Genomic DNA, 14197 nt, shown 5'->3' with positions numbered 1-14197 from the left:
CCACCACGCCCGGCACGCTGCACTTTTGAACCTCATCCCAACTGCCCAGGAGCCCTCTCTAATGATCCTTATGATTTCTCTTCTCTGAAATGGGGTGTTTGTGTTTATAAAGTTGTATTTATCCTAAATTGTTGAGTCTTGCTTTGAATGAAGTAGTATTGTCTTTGAACTAGATTTTTAGTTTCTTGGGGTCAGAAAACACAACTAAACACCCTAAATGGCTTTGTAGTCCCGGCATTGCACCATTTAGGATGAACACATGGAGTATCTACAACGCCAACAGGGTGGGAAAAACTGGATGTTGGAGGAAGAACCAAATATTCAGAGTACTGAGGCCAGAGAATTTTTTTAGTTAATTAATTATTTTTTTGGATTTTTGAAGTAGAGTTTTACTCTGGCCCAGGCTGACATGGAATTCACTATGGAGTCTCAGGGTGGCCTCAAACTCACAGTGATCCTCCTACCTCTGCCTCCCAAGTGCTGGGATTAAAGGCATGCGCCACCACACCTGGCTGAGAGAATTTTTTTGCTTGAGGCCACTGTCACCAGAACAGACTTCTCCAAGATTTTCATAAATACATGATACCCAGAAAGGTCAAGCAGTAACATAGATATCTAGTTGGGGGTATAAGAATGATGAGTCCTGGAGCTGTACTGGAAATTACCTACTTTAACTGTTTCCTAAATCCAAATTTGGGGAGAAAAAAAAAAATCTCTTCAGGCAAGCATCATTAAGTGGTGTCCCCTAGCCAGAAGTGGTCATTAATTCCTCTCTACAGGCATTCATCACCCTGGTCCAGGACATGCTATATAACACGGGTCGAAAAGTCTCTGAAAATGTAAGTCTTGAACAGAGCTCCACAAGTGAGCCACATTAGTGTGCCTCCAAGAAAGGCAGTGTTTACAGTCTCTTCCCACCTACACACTGGAGGCCTCTCTTCCTTTCTCTGACAGTGCCATTCATGGGTACTGTCACTTTGCCTTTCACTATCCATCAGCCATCATTACCTTTCTTGCACGTCTAATCTCTGCTTGCCTCTTGCTTCAAACATCAAAGCTCTCCATCTCCAAGCCATAACTATCCCGTGTCCTCCCTAACCCCCTACGTGCCTCTAAGGGACACTTTCAGGACCAGTTGAGGGGATGGCAGAGAGTGCTCTGTCTCAGCCATTATTTCTCACAAGTTGCCCCGTGGGCCAAATCACACCAAGAATTCTGAGGATGGATAAACAAGCAGCTGTGGAGGAGAGAGCTGAGCCAAAAGGTTGGTACAAGGGTTCTAAAGGAACTAAAGAAAAATAAACAGATGTCGCTTGTGAGCTTGTGCCCTTAGATTTAAACCTTTACAGATGACCCTGTGCTCTCATCTGCAGAATGAACCACCACAGGAACTTTCTTCATGGAACAGGAGGGCTTTATGATGCAGTCTGATGACCTGGCTTTGTCCTTTGTGAGGCAGATGTCACAAGGCTCAGGGCTGAGAATCATTAGGTACTTAGGGCACTGAATGATCAGATGTAGGGTGACTGGTCTCCTCATGCTAGTGAGGCTTAGACCATGTTGAGCCCTATATATTCTCTGTGGAACATTGGACATCCCTTATATGCCTACAGCTCTATCTTCATCATCATCCTCATTATCTGGCAAGTGAAACGACGTTACCACAGATTGAGGCTTGAACCCAAAAAGAGCTGCTGCCGGGTAGGGAACCTCTATGACCACACTTGAACTAGTTTAAGCATTAGATGTGAAATTTTAAAGCTCTGTGTTTCTCCATACCATCCTCATTTTTGTATCATAAGTGCTTAGAAAAGGGGGCTGGAGAGATGGCTTAGTGGTTAAGGTGCTTGCCTGCAAAGCCAAAGGACCCAGGCTCAACTCCCCAGTACACATGTAAGCCAGATGTACAAGGGGCGCATGTGTCTGGAGTTTGTTTGCAGTGGCTGGAGGCCCTGGTGCACCCACTTCTCTCTCTCTCTCTCTCTCTCTCTCTCTCTCTATCTGCCTGCCTATTTCTGTATCTTTCTCTTTCTCTCTCTCTCTCAAATAAATAAATAAAAGTTAAATAAGTGCTTAGAAAAGAAAGTATTAGAAAGAAAAGTATACAGTGCTTTCCTTTTCAGAAAGTGTATTTCTGTACCAGGCCCTCACAGCAATGCTCTTCCATTGAAAAGTCAACAGCCTACGTATTTAGCTTGAGAACTAGATACTATGAGGGCCACTTCACTGTGATGGATAACAAAAAGGGAGAGCAAGCTAGTGTGATGAGAGACACTAGGATGAATTAGTCTTTTGGAACTGGAGCTTTATTCTGAGCTCTAGTATGATGCCGTAAGTATGGTACTATACTATGTGGTGGGGTCTGAAGCCAGAAAGAGAAAGAGGCTCTGGAACACCTAGGAACAAGGCAAGGTGTCCCTTTTATGAATTTCTGGGGTGGGGAGGGAGAAGGGGGTGAGCTTGAACAAAGCTGTGTGAGAGAGCACATGGGGGCCATGGAGAGTGGGAGATGAAGAAGGCCTCTGGTCTTGCAAGGTCTCTGTGGGGAGGGGTCTATTCTGCTGCTCTGCTCCTGCTCACAGCACAGGGGTGGGAGCTATGGGGAGGCAGGACAGTAGGAAGACACTAGCCAAGAAATAAAGTCAGTGCTAAAGATGTAACTCAGTGGGAGAGTACTTGTCTCACCTGTATGAGGTTCAATTCCCAGCAACACAAAAGAAAAGAAGATAGGGCTGGAGACATGGCTTAGCAGTTAAGGCACTTACCTATGAAGCCCAAAGACCCTACTCTCCAGATCCTATGTTAGCCAGATGCACAAAGGCCAGGCAAGCGCAAGGTTACACATGCCCAGTAGGTGGCATAAGCATCTGAAGTTCGATTGCAGTGGCTGAGGCCCTGGTGTAGCAATTCTCTATCTCTCCAAAATTTTGAAGCAGAGTGTGGTGGCAAATGCCTTTAATCCCAGCACTTGGGAGGCAGAGATAAGAGATCATCATGGGTTCAAGGCCACTCTGAGAACAGAGTGAATTCCAGGTCAGCCTGTGCTAAATTGAGACCCTATCTTGAAAAAAAAAAAGAAAAAGTAAATTTAAAAAGAAAGGAAAACAAAGAGAAAGAAAAATCATAATTCAAGGTTGCCTCAACCCAGCCAGCAGGGCCTCTTAAAGAGACTGCATCTATGTTCTAACACACCAGATCTCAGAAGACCTCCCAGTTATGGGATTTTTCTGCCTGGTAAACTGTAAGCAAAAGTATTTGAGTTGCCAAAAATATTTTTAGTCTGTTCAGTTTTGTTTTGTTTTGTTTTCAATCTGGATCACTCCCTCCACAAAATTTGTCATGCAAGTGGGGACATGAGGAAAGAGAATGGACAGCCTCAAGTGGATCAGAATAAGAAGAAAAGGGAGATGTTCTGGTAGAAAAAAAAAATGGAGTATAGGTAAAGGCAATCTAGGGTAGTATAAACTGAGGACAGATAATATATAGAAGGGAAAGGGAAGTCTACATAATCTTTCTCTCATTTTGGACATGAAAATGAAAATGTCCTCTCAGCTTCACATTCTAATTTTTTTTCTCTCTCTCTTTAAGCGTCACCAAAAAGTCAGGCAAAGGGCTAGAGATGCAGCATCGAGAGGTAAAATCCCAATACCTTTCTTCTCTGACCCCCTGCCCCTTAGAGAGCTCCCCCTTGCACCTGCCGCTCTGTGACCTCTGCTGCCCAAAGCCAGGCTCTAACTACCGAAGGCTCTAGTTCCACAAACTTGTGACTTTCACACAGGATTGTAGTAGATAGAAAAATCAGAACACATGCCAAAATTCTCTACCTTATTCCCCAGAAAACAGACAATACAGAATTGAGAAAGTAAAGTAGACGACCTTACCTCGATCATTTGCAAGTGTATTTGTTACCCTTCTCAGTGTTGTGATAGAATACCTAACAGAAACAACGTGAAGAAGGATTGCTTTTGGCTCACCACTTCTGAGACTATCAGATAGCATGGAAGGGAAGGCATAAAGATAAGTGGTTTGTCCTATGGTAGCAGGAACCTGCAGCATGGCTCATTCATATCTTGGTGGACCAGGAAGCAAAGTTCTAAACCATAACTAAAGGTAGGCTATAATCCTGAAAGGTCCACCCCTATGGCCCTGTACCCTATATGAGCTCTCTCTAGGACTGGTTCCACTTCATGCCTGTGGCAGACAGATTCAGGTTCACTGAGATGAACTTTTAGACCAGGCACAGTTATGGAGGCACAGTTATTGAAGCTTACAGATCCAGGGATTCCATAATGTCAGAAGAAGCTGGCCTGCAGGCCCAAGAAGAGATAGAGAAGTATAAGCCAAAAGCCAAAAGCCAAAAGCCACAGCACACTCCAGGAACTCCAGCTAGGCACACTTTTCATATCTTTAGATGGAAACCTGAAAGCCATCACCACAATTTAAGATCCACACAGTGACATTGCCTCCAGCCAGGTAGCCAGCAGATGCAAACTACAAACAAACAACTGAATATATTGGGGGCCACCTATTCTATTCAAACCACCACAATGCCTCCAGTGTTCCTTGGCCTACTTTCCATATTCCTGGCATCTCCAATATCCCAGGGTCTTCATTAGAACTTAGGCTTCACTTTCACAGCTTCATACACAACTAGCCACTCAAGTCACCAGACCTTGCCTGCCATGATGCTCTGTGCTATGAGCCAAAATAAGCCTCTTCTTCCTTAACTTTCGTCTGTTGGCTATTTTGTCACAGCAAAGAAAAAAAAAAAACCAGCAGAACTAGTTTTATACGCCTGTAATGCCAAAGGTCTTATAGGACACCCCAAAAATGTGCCTCTGCCACATAATACTATGTCTTGATTCCCCAGCTAGGAGACTTTCCCAAGAAGAAGCTGACAAGCCATGGGAGCTGCTCTCCATCATGAAAAGGTGACCTCTTGCTCTTTGCTAACCCCAAACTCACAGCTGGGCCAGTGATTACTTTTTCACCTGGCCTGGGAAGTAATGAGAGGAATAGCAGCTGGGAGGAAGATATACACTGTGACAACTGACTCCTGTTGAAGTCAGGTTCTCATTGCTGATAGAAATCACCCAACCAAGAGCAGCCTGTGGGGAAAAAAAGAGGTTTATATTGGCTTACAGATTCAAGTGGAAGCTCTACAATGGCAGGGGGAAACAATGGCGTGAGCAGAGGGTGCTCACCCCCTGGTCCACAGGAGGAGGACAACAGGAACAGGAGAGTGTGCCAAACACTGGCATGGGAAAACTGGCTATAATACCCATAAGGCTGCCCCCAACAATACACTGCCTCCAGGAGGCTTTAATTTCCAATTGCCATCAGCTGGGGAATCTAGCATCCAGAACACCTAAGTTTATGAGGGACACCTGACTCAAACCACCACATTCTGTCCCTGGCCCCATAAACTGATATTCATACATGATGTAAAATACAATGTATTCAGTCCAACTTTAAAAGTCCCCATAGTTTTTTATCAATTCCAATGATGTTCATACATCCCCATAGTCCAAGATCTTTTTTTTTTTTTTTTTTTTTTTGGTTTTTCGAGGTAGGGTCTCACTCTGGTCCAGGCTGACCTGGAATTAACTCTGTAGTCTCAGGGTGGCCTTGAACTCACGGCGATCTTCCTACCTCTGCCTCCTGAGTGCTGGGATTAAAGGCGTGCGCCACCATGCCCGGCTAGTCCAAGATCTTTAACTGAGCCATAGTACCAAAAAAATCCAAAAAAACCCACAATGGCTCAGAATAAACATTCACACTGAAAAAGATAGCATTGGGTATAGCAAAGAAATACTCAAACAATACATGATTTAAACAGGGCAAACACCATACTCTGCAGCTCCAAGTCCAACAACTCTAGCCAGTGACAAGTCTCTGGAATTCTGATTGCACCCCTCCAGCTAGGCTACTCACAGTACTGGAAAACTTCATCTAGGACCCGCAGGTCTCTTTGGCAGCCACCTCATAGTCCCAGCATCCTCACTGGGTCTCTATTGCAACCCATGGTTCATCCTCATGGCCCCAGGGGATCTCCATGCAGGCATCCAGCAAACCTGCTTCATACTGCCCATGGCCATTTCCAAAATACAAGACCATGTTGCAAACTCAATGACCCTCTCTTTCCTGCATTTTTTATACTCCACAATACCAGGTAGGGTGCCAATTTGTTAATGGGGGGGGGAGAGAAATAAAGCAGACTTTGAAGAACAGGACACTCCTTGAACACTCAGGCCCCTTCAAAAGAGTCTACATTCTTCCTGTTGCTCCAGTACAGGTTAGCTGGCCCAATCTCAAAGGTTGTAATCTCTCAATTGCAGTTGAGCAGTTCACCCAAAGATTTTTTTTTTTTTTCTGTGCCATATCCCTCTGCTCACATCAGTTCATTTCTATGCAATGCATCCCCACACAACTTGTCAGGACATGGGCATAACAGCAAGCTTCTCACACAAACTGCTAGCCCAGTCCAAGCAAAGCTCTTTCTCACCCTCATAAGCCAAACCTCACAGTCCATAGTTCTTACTGCATTCAGGTCTTTCAACTCTGACCAGAATAGTCTAGCAAGCTGTACTTTACAGCACTGCAAGGTATCTCTTAGGCCAAGGTTTCAAATCCTTCCACATTCCTCTTGAAAATGAACTCCAAAAGGCCAAAGCCACACAGTCAGGTATCTAGCAGCAATCCCACTCTCTGTACCACTTTACTGTTGCAGTCCGGTTCACATTGCTGGTAGAAATCACCCAACCAAGAGCAGCTTGTGGGAAAAGAGATTTATTTTGGCTTACAGAGTCAGGAGAAGCTCCACGATGGCAGGGGAAAATGATGGCATGAGCAGAGAGAGGGTGGACATCACCCCCTGGCCCATGTGAGGTGGACAACAGGAACAGGAAAGTGTGCCAAACACTGACATGGGGAAACTGGCTATAACACCCATAAGCCCACCCCCAACAATACACTGCCTCCTGGAGGCTTTAATTTCCAATTGCCATCAGCTGGGAACCTAGCATCCAGAACACCTAAGTTTATGGGGGACACCTGACTCACACCACCACAACTCCTTAGCTGAGAAGTTTTCCAGGGCAGAGAGGGATTCATGTGTCTCAGAAGAGGGAGAATCAGCCAATTATTCTGTAGCTTAGCTTCGTCATGCATAGTTCTGCATTTCAGGATTAACTGGTACATAGTTTGTAAAAGGCATTGCTGGAGTTGCACTTGGACATGAAATAGTTGTCCAATCAAGACAGTAGATTTACAATATGGAAGTCATTACTGTCAGACCTTTTTACAGCTGTACCCTTCCAAGGGCAAAGCTCCAGGTCTGGCTGAACCCTGCTGAAATTACCTCCTCTGTCTGTCGTCAGGGAAACCAGTTCCTGGGACTCTTTCAGCCTATCATATTATCCTCTCCTTCAAATTTCCAACCTGTGTGACTGATTCCCAAAAGATACTGGGACACCCCATACTTCTTAGAATGAAGGGCTCCCACAGGTCCTCATTTTCCACAGTGTAGGCCCAGGACTTGTAGCATTGGGGTGTAGGGCAGCAATCCCCAGCCAGACTTCCCCAAGGAGGCAGATGTCACTCCTTCATTAACAGTTGCCATGTTTCCCTTCCCAGCCAAAGCTGGCTCCCAAAGGACAGACACGTGCGGCAGCTCCTGTGTGCAGACCCCTGCTGCAGAACATGCAATACTGCACTGCTGGAGATTCAGCAACTGCTGGAGGGTGAGAGCAAACAGATCTCCCCCACCTCCCCAGAGCTCCCCCAGGACTCTTCTTGCCTAGAGATGTCCATATCAAGTCTGTCTTTTGAGCAGCATGTGGAACATTGTCCCAGGTACTCCACAGACATTTCATGGGCACCTGTAGCCCCAACTCTGACACAACTATCAGAATACATAACCCAGTCAACCAGTGCAGTCAGCATTCAAGAGTACTGGGCGGATCACCTCCAAGTAGGACAGGAATTTCAACTGGCAGCCATGCCGACGGTCCCAGAGACTGTGGCTTCTTCAAGACCCGAGGAGCCTATGGTTCCACAGGATAAGCAGGAGAAGACACAGAGCAAGCCCAAACTTGTCCAGGAAAACCAAGATAGCTGTCACTTGAAGTCCTCCATCTCTATACTGTCCCTGAACTCAGAGATCACTAACTTGTCACGTACTGCAGCCTCACAGATGGACTCAGTCCTCCCTGCCTACTTATCATTCCTTAGTCCTAAAGTCCGTAGGCTACTTGAAGCACATGTCAAAAAATGGATACATTTTCAGAAATGGGGGCTCCCTAGACGTGTGGAGGATTCCTTGAGGCAATTTATGCCAGACCCAATGTTATTTGGCCAATTTAGAAACAAACAACTCTCCTCTACTCTGAATAATCTTTCAGATGTCACTACTGACAAAATTGGGACCATTTCTCACCAGACCAGGAGTTCATGTTTGGCTGGCCAGCCCACCAAGACCCGCTGGGTTTATGAATGGTCTGTTATAGATATAGATCAAAGAAATCACTACCATCAAAAACAAAACCTTAAGGCACTAACCTTGACCTCTCAAGAAGTTGAACACCTAAGTGGTATTTATTCACTACCTGGAGGACAGATTAATGACTCAGAAATCAACATGCAGGAGAAATACAGTCAGCTATTCTGTGGCCTCCCTTCTCTGCACAGTGAATCCTTGGTTGCCACTTTCTTGGGCTCTGAAGGGCTCTCCAACAATAAATATATGTCGAAGCTCTCCTTGAAAGATCCAGATCTCCTGCAAGAGCTCTCTCACATTCCTTTGATGCCAAAAACTCCACCCAAGTCAGTCTCGTCCTCTTCCCTAGCATCTCCAAATGGCAAGACTCCACATGAGCATGAAGAACCTCAGACTGGTGTCCCCTTTCTGACTCTGGCTGAGCGTGAAGCACTGGAAAGCCACCTCCTCCACAGGCAGCTCCAACTTCAGTGGGGCCTTCCAGCCATCTTCCTGAGAGCTCAGCGCATCCAGAGCCACACACAATATGAGGCATGTGACAAAGTCCAGCTACCTGACAGTACGAAAATTTTCTGGCCAGGAAAACCTTTCTCAGATCTCAACAGAAAACTCTTCTTCCCCGAGCCTGCCCGCAGACAGCTGGAATTCCACCTCCAGAGGCAGTTAATCCACCTCCGCTGGGGCCTGCCCCAGAGGATCCAGCAGTCCATCCAGCTGTTCCTGTCCTCCACTGACCAGCAGCCCCTGTGGAGCTGCACAGCCCTTCCCAGTGCAGGCACCCCGCAGCCTGAAGAACGGCAGGCTAATGGGACTGGTGACCTGTACTCAGCCATAGTGGACAAAGGGCCAATTCCTGTACCACATTTGTTTGCCCAAGTCAAAGAAATATTGCGAAGCCACATCAACTCCAAATGTGGACAGATCCACCAAAACAAGCTCCCTACCTATGTCCAGAGCTCGGGGGAATGCAAAATTCCTGGTGACCTGGAAGGAACTCCCTACATTCCACAAAACCAGTCCCTGGAACTACAGGCAGCAAATGACCATGACCTACATCATGAACTTGTGCCTTGGACGCCAACAGCCCCTGGCCGTGAGCAAGAGGCCTCACCAGGCGCGGTGGCCGAACACTGCAAGCGGCCGCAAGCCCTGCCCGAGGAAACCGTCGAGAAGCTGGAGACGGCTCTGCGGCACAAGTACCTCACCTTCCTGTCAGGCCTGCCTGCTCTGTACGGCGCGGCTCTCTCGGGGGCCTCGTCCCCGGAAGCGGCCGCGGGCCAGCCCGAGATGGCGGACGCGGCGCCCGGCCCTGCGCGAGTCCCAGCGGCGCCCCTCACGCGGCCGAGCTCTCCCGAGGACCCGCGGGAGCCGCCCGACCCCGAGGAGGAGCCGCAGCCCGGGGCGCAGGCCGGAGAGAGCGGGCAGGCGCCTGCGGAGAGCCGGACGCGTCCCGCCTGCGCCCCGGCACTCACCACGCCCGTCCTGACCACGCTGAACTTCCACGTGAAAAGAAAGGTCCCAGCAATACAACCAGGAGCCTCTGAGCGGGAGAGGGAGGTCGAGGACCCAACAACAGCGGAGGCCACATCCGCGTCCCCTGGAAGTCCCAACGACCAAGGAGAAATGGTGCTTCAGAAGCCACCAGTCCCACCGGACTTTCTTCCTGCCCTGGACGCAAAATGGGTCCACTTCAAAGAACAGCTGAACAATGAGTTGAAGGCAGTGTACAGTAACCAGAAGCAGCTTACTGCCGAAACAATGCCGGATGGTTCTGCCCGCTGGGCCTCCAAACAGCTCAGCAGAGACATGGCTGAGGCCCAGGTGCTTTGTGTTCAGGTAGAAGCCGGTAGGAACAGCCCCAACCTACAGGAACCTTGGGCTGCAGAGCCGCAAGGCCCTGGCAAGCACAAGGACTCAGCCCATGGCCCCAGGCTAGCAGAAAGGAGCAGGGCCCCAGAGAAACCCAAAGGAGCAGGAGACCTCGGGGAAGGGGATGCAGGGCTCAGGCTCCTCCCGACCACAGGGGAAAGACCTCGTGCTGGAGCTCAGATGTCAGACAAAACACTTCTGAGCAGGACGCCCCACAGTTCCTGGCAACAGAAGCACGGCTTCTACTTTGTGGATCCCTGTCCAGATGGGCCCCAGCAGACCCCTCAGCTTCAGCTGCCACAGCCACCTCCGGGAGGCCCTGGGGGCCAAGGATCTGCACATGACATGAATGACAGCCAAACCGAGCTTAACGTCATCCTGGAACCTGCCAGGATTCCCGAGAATGCCCTGCCCGCAGTGCCCCAGGCTTCCAAGGGCCACCCTTTCTTTGGCCATCCAACTCAAGGGAAGCTTTTGCAGAGCCAAACTGGGCAAGGTCGAGTCTTGCAAAGATCAGTGATGCCAGCCATTCCACCCAAAAGGCCCAGCCTTCCAGAGTCTGCCTGGCGAGAGAGGATGAAATCCTTCCTGCACTCTATTAACCTCAGGACGAAAGGCAAAGGCCCTGTGGAATCCACCACCTCCACAGCTGCGAAAGTGGCCAGAACCAGAAAAGAAAATGTTGACAAGAGCCCGGCCCCAACCAGAAAAGAAAATGTTGACAAGAGCCCGGCCCCAGCCAAAAGCCTCGCGGAGAACACTAAGCCAGAGAAACCAAGAGGGCCCAAGGGCCAAACTGCCCCCACTGAGAAGCCAGTGGGCCCAGCCTTCCTAACTGGCACCCAGTCCTCAAACAATGAGATCCGGCTAAGATCTCGACAAGGCGGCTTGGCCTCAGTCCCAGGGTACCCCCGCCATTGTCCTCGGCACTGTCCTCGAATGGCTTGTGGTACTCGGCTGGGGAGCCCACCCTAACTCCCAGTCCTCACCTCAGAAACATTGCCCTGCTGGTGAAGAAAACCACCAGGCAATAACCGGGTCTAGGCTCCCCAACTTCTGCCTCCCTTGAGCACTACTATTGTCATTCCTATTAATGAACAGGGGAGCAGAGTGCCACCCAAAATACATTCTGTATCTCTAGCAAAGAGTAGTCTGTCTGTTCCTTGTCTCTACTCTTTGTTAAAAGAAGGTACAAAAGAAACTAAAAAGTTCATTCCGTCTTTGGGAGGAACTTGAATCCCACATTTTAGATGGGTTAGTTTTCCACTATTCTCTATTATCTTGGATTATGGAGAAAAAGACTTGATCAGAAAGGAAAGGAAGTCCTTGTGAAATAACGTTAATACAGATCAGGCTTGAATTCCAAACATCCCCTCACCAAACTGCTCTATATGTCTCATATCCTACAGTCAAAGAGGTGATAAAGGACAATTGCTAATTTATTCCCATATAAGATAATTATAATGGCCAGAGACTGGGATGAATAAAAGCTACGGGAAATTAGGTGGTTAACAGTTGCAGAGGGCCAAGAAAAAGATTGTTTATAAACCTTGATTTAAATTCCATCACCACCAAGGCCACCATGATCTGTTTACGTATAAACTTCCAAACTGTTAATCCCTGCCAATCCAGAAGTAACAAGTTCTTCTTATCGACTGTCCTCTTTCCCAAAATATTGCCTGCTTATCATGAGCCTGACCCTTTCACTTATAGCCACCGTTAGACATGGTACTTTCCCCCAAAGTTTATAAAAATGCATTTATTCTGAAAATTATTATTTCCCAACTGTTATCTAGCCCAGCTTCTGGAAGTTATGATAGACACATAGATAGATGGATGGGTGTATGGATAGATAGATAGATAGACAGACAGACAGACAGACAGATGATAGATACATAGAGAGAAAGAAGAAACAGGTTCCTTCTTCTGGCTAGTATATAATAGTTCCATGAATCCTTGCACAATGGTACATCAGCTTCAGTTGCATCCATAGTCTAGACAAAGCATCACATCAGTGTCATTGGTGCTAAAACAACTCCCTTACCTCTGGGCCAATCAGTGCCCATCCCCAGAGAGCAAGCCCTCAGCTGCAAGGACACAGGGGGAAGTACTCAGCTGTTGAAGAGGTATCCAGAAGTGTTACAATGTAGAGAAACCCTAGGAAGCATCTTGCATTCAACAATTAAACAACCGAGCACTCAACTCTGTGCCAAGGACGAGACTAAACACAATAGTCAAAAAGATACAGGCCTTGCCACAGTGAGATTTCTGATCTCATGCAGTAGACATCCTTACATACTCAAGTTGTCTAATCAACATATACACCTAGAAACTCAGTGTTCATCTAAAACTATTCAAAAAGTGCACTCCTGCTTCCCTGCCCCTCATCACCCACTCATCCGGAACTGTTCTGATGCCTAGTTCTCATAACAAATAATGGCAGCTCCTTCTCTCCAGTTGTTCAGACCAAAAACAATGATACCATCCTTGACATTTTTCCCATAGTAGTCCATATCCAATCCATCAGCTAATCATATTGTCTACCATCAGAAATGCGTCCGCTCAGGCCGGGACTAGAGTTGTATCCTGACATGGCCCTTGTCCTGGTGTGTTAGGGTTCTTAGAGAGGATCTACTGGTCTTGATTCACTGATAGAGGCAGTTGGTGGCCCTGTTAGTGCCCAGATCAGAATCATGCCTGGATCGCAGTTTAGGTTGGTGGGCCTCTAACCAGGCTATGGTACATTGTAAATTCTTTTCTTCTAGAAAAACAAAAACTGCATCCACTCGAGAGGTAGAAGTTAGAGGATCACCATTAGTTCAAGGTCACCCTGAGACTACATAGTGAATTCCAGAGGTTATTCTGGGCTAGAGCAAAACCCTACCTCAAAAAACACACACACGCATGCATCCAGACAATGACCATTTGCTATCATTTCTGTGGTAGAATCATAACCCCTGGATTTAATCCTGAAATCATACTCCCAACAGTCTATTCTTAGTCTAGAAACATGGTGTCCTCATAGAGAGTCTTTGCTACATATGACTGATAGGAAAGATAATACATTGATGATCAATAGTTGGTGTATATAAATCTGTAACTAGTTTTGGCCCCAGACTGGATCCCTCTTCTCCTCTGGGAATTGTGGAAGCATTAAGAAGACGGAGCACCAGTTGAGCAGTGAGGAAGATTTTTATTATTTTATTATTATAAAAGTGAGATGACAGGTATAATGGTGCACATCGTTAATCCCAACACTTGGGAGGCTGTGGTTGGAGAATCTCGAGTTTGAGGACACCCTGAGACTACAAAGTGAAAATCTTTGTTAGCCTGAGCTAAGGAGAGGCCCTACCTCAATAAGAAACAGAAAAGGGCTGCAGGGATGGCTTAACGATTAAGGCGTTTGCCTGCAAAGCCAAAGGACCCACGTTCGATTCCTCAGGACACCCCTTAGCCAGATGCACAAGGGGGCGCATGTGTCTGGAGTTTGTTTGCAGTGGCTGGAGGCCCTGGCGCACCCATTCTCTATCTATACCTCTCCCTCCCCGCCCAATCTTTTTCTGTCAAATAAATAATAAAATATGTTTTAAAAAAAGAAATAAATGCGGGCTGGAGAGATGGCTTAGCAGTTAAGCACTTGCCTGTGACGCCTAAGGACCCTGGTTCAAGGCTCAATTCCCCAGGACCCACGTTAGCCAGATGCACAAGGGGGCACATGTGTCTGGAATTCGTTTGCAGTGGCTGGTAGCCCTAGCACACCCATTCTCTCCCTCTCCCTCTCCCTGTCTTTCTCTCTCTCTCTCTCTCTCTCTCTCCCTCTTTGTCTTTTGT

General features: G+C 47.4%; 1 protein-coding gene and 1 non-coding gene across 2 annotated transcripts; both read left to right on the top strand.

Moving 5' to 3' along the window:
• Positions 1-1557: 1557 nt before the first annotated feature.
• On the top strand, positions 1558-11341 carry LOC101612758 (protein FAM205A-like). Its single transcript, XM_045158829.1, has 4 exons — positions 1558-1701; positions 3589-3634; positions 4871-4931; positions 7636-11341. Exons 1-4 carry the CDS (start codon positions 1558-1560, stop codon positions 11339-11341), a joined length of 3957 nt encoding a protein of 1318 aa, XP_045014764.1.
• Positions 11342-12932: 1591 nt separating this feature from the next.
• On the top strand, positions 12933-13063 carry LOC123457821. Its single transcript, XR_006635184.1, has one exon. It is a non-coding gene; the product is annotated as a small nucleolar RNA SNORA3/SNORA45 family (small nucleolar RNA).
• The last annotated feature ends 1134 nt before the right edge of the window (positions 13064-14197 follow it).

Source organism: Jaculus jaculus, chromosome 1 (assembly GCF_020740685.1).
Source record: "Jaculus jaculus isolate mJacJac1 chromosome 1, mJacJac1.mat.Y.cur, whole genome shotgun sequence".
NCBI classification, from domain to species: domain Eukaryota; kingdom Metazoa; phylum Chordata; class Mammalia; order Rodentia; family Dipodidae; genus Jaculus; species Jaculus jaculus.
The sequence above is the reverse complement of the archived record's forward strand: the minus strand, read 5'-3'. Positions and strand labels throughout refer to the sequence as shown.

What these genes read in the sequence shown, in the direction of transcription:
- LOC101612758 (XM_045158829.1), top strand. Translation starts at nt 1,558, where the DNA reads ATGTTGAGCCCTATATATTCTCTGTGGAACATTGGACATCCCTTATAT. An exon ending in CCAAAAAGAGCTGCTGCCGG is followed by an intron (nt 1,702 to 3,588) that starts GTAGGGAACCTC and finishes TCTCTCTTTAAG; the next exon opens with CGTCACCAAAAAGTCAGGCA. An exon ending in CTGCTCTCCATCATGAAAAG is followed by an intron (nt 4,932 to 7,635) that starts GTGACCTCTTGC and finishes TTCCCTTCCCAG; the next exon opens with CCAAAGCTGGCTCCCAAAGG.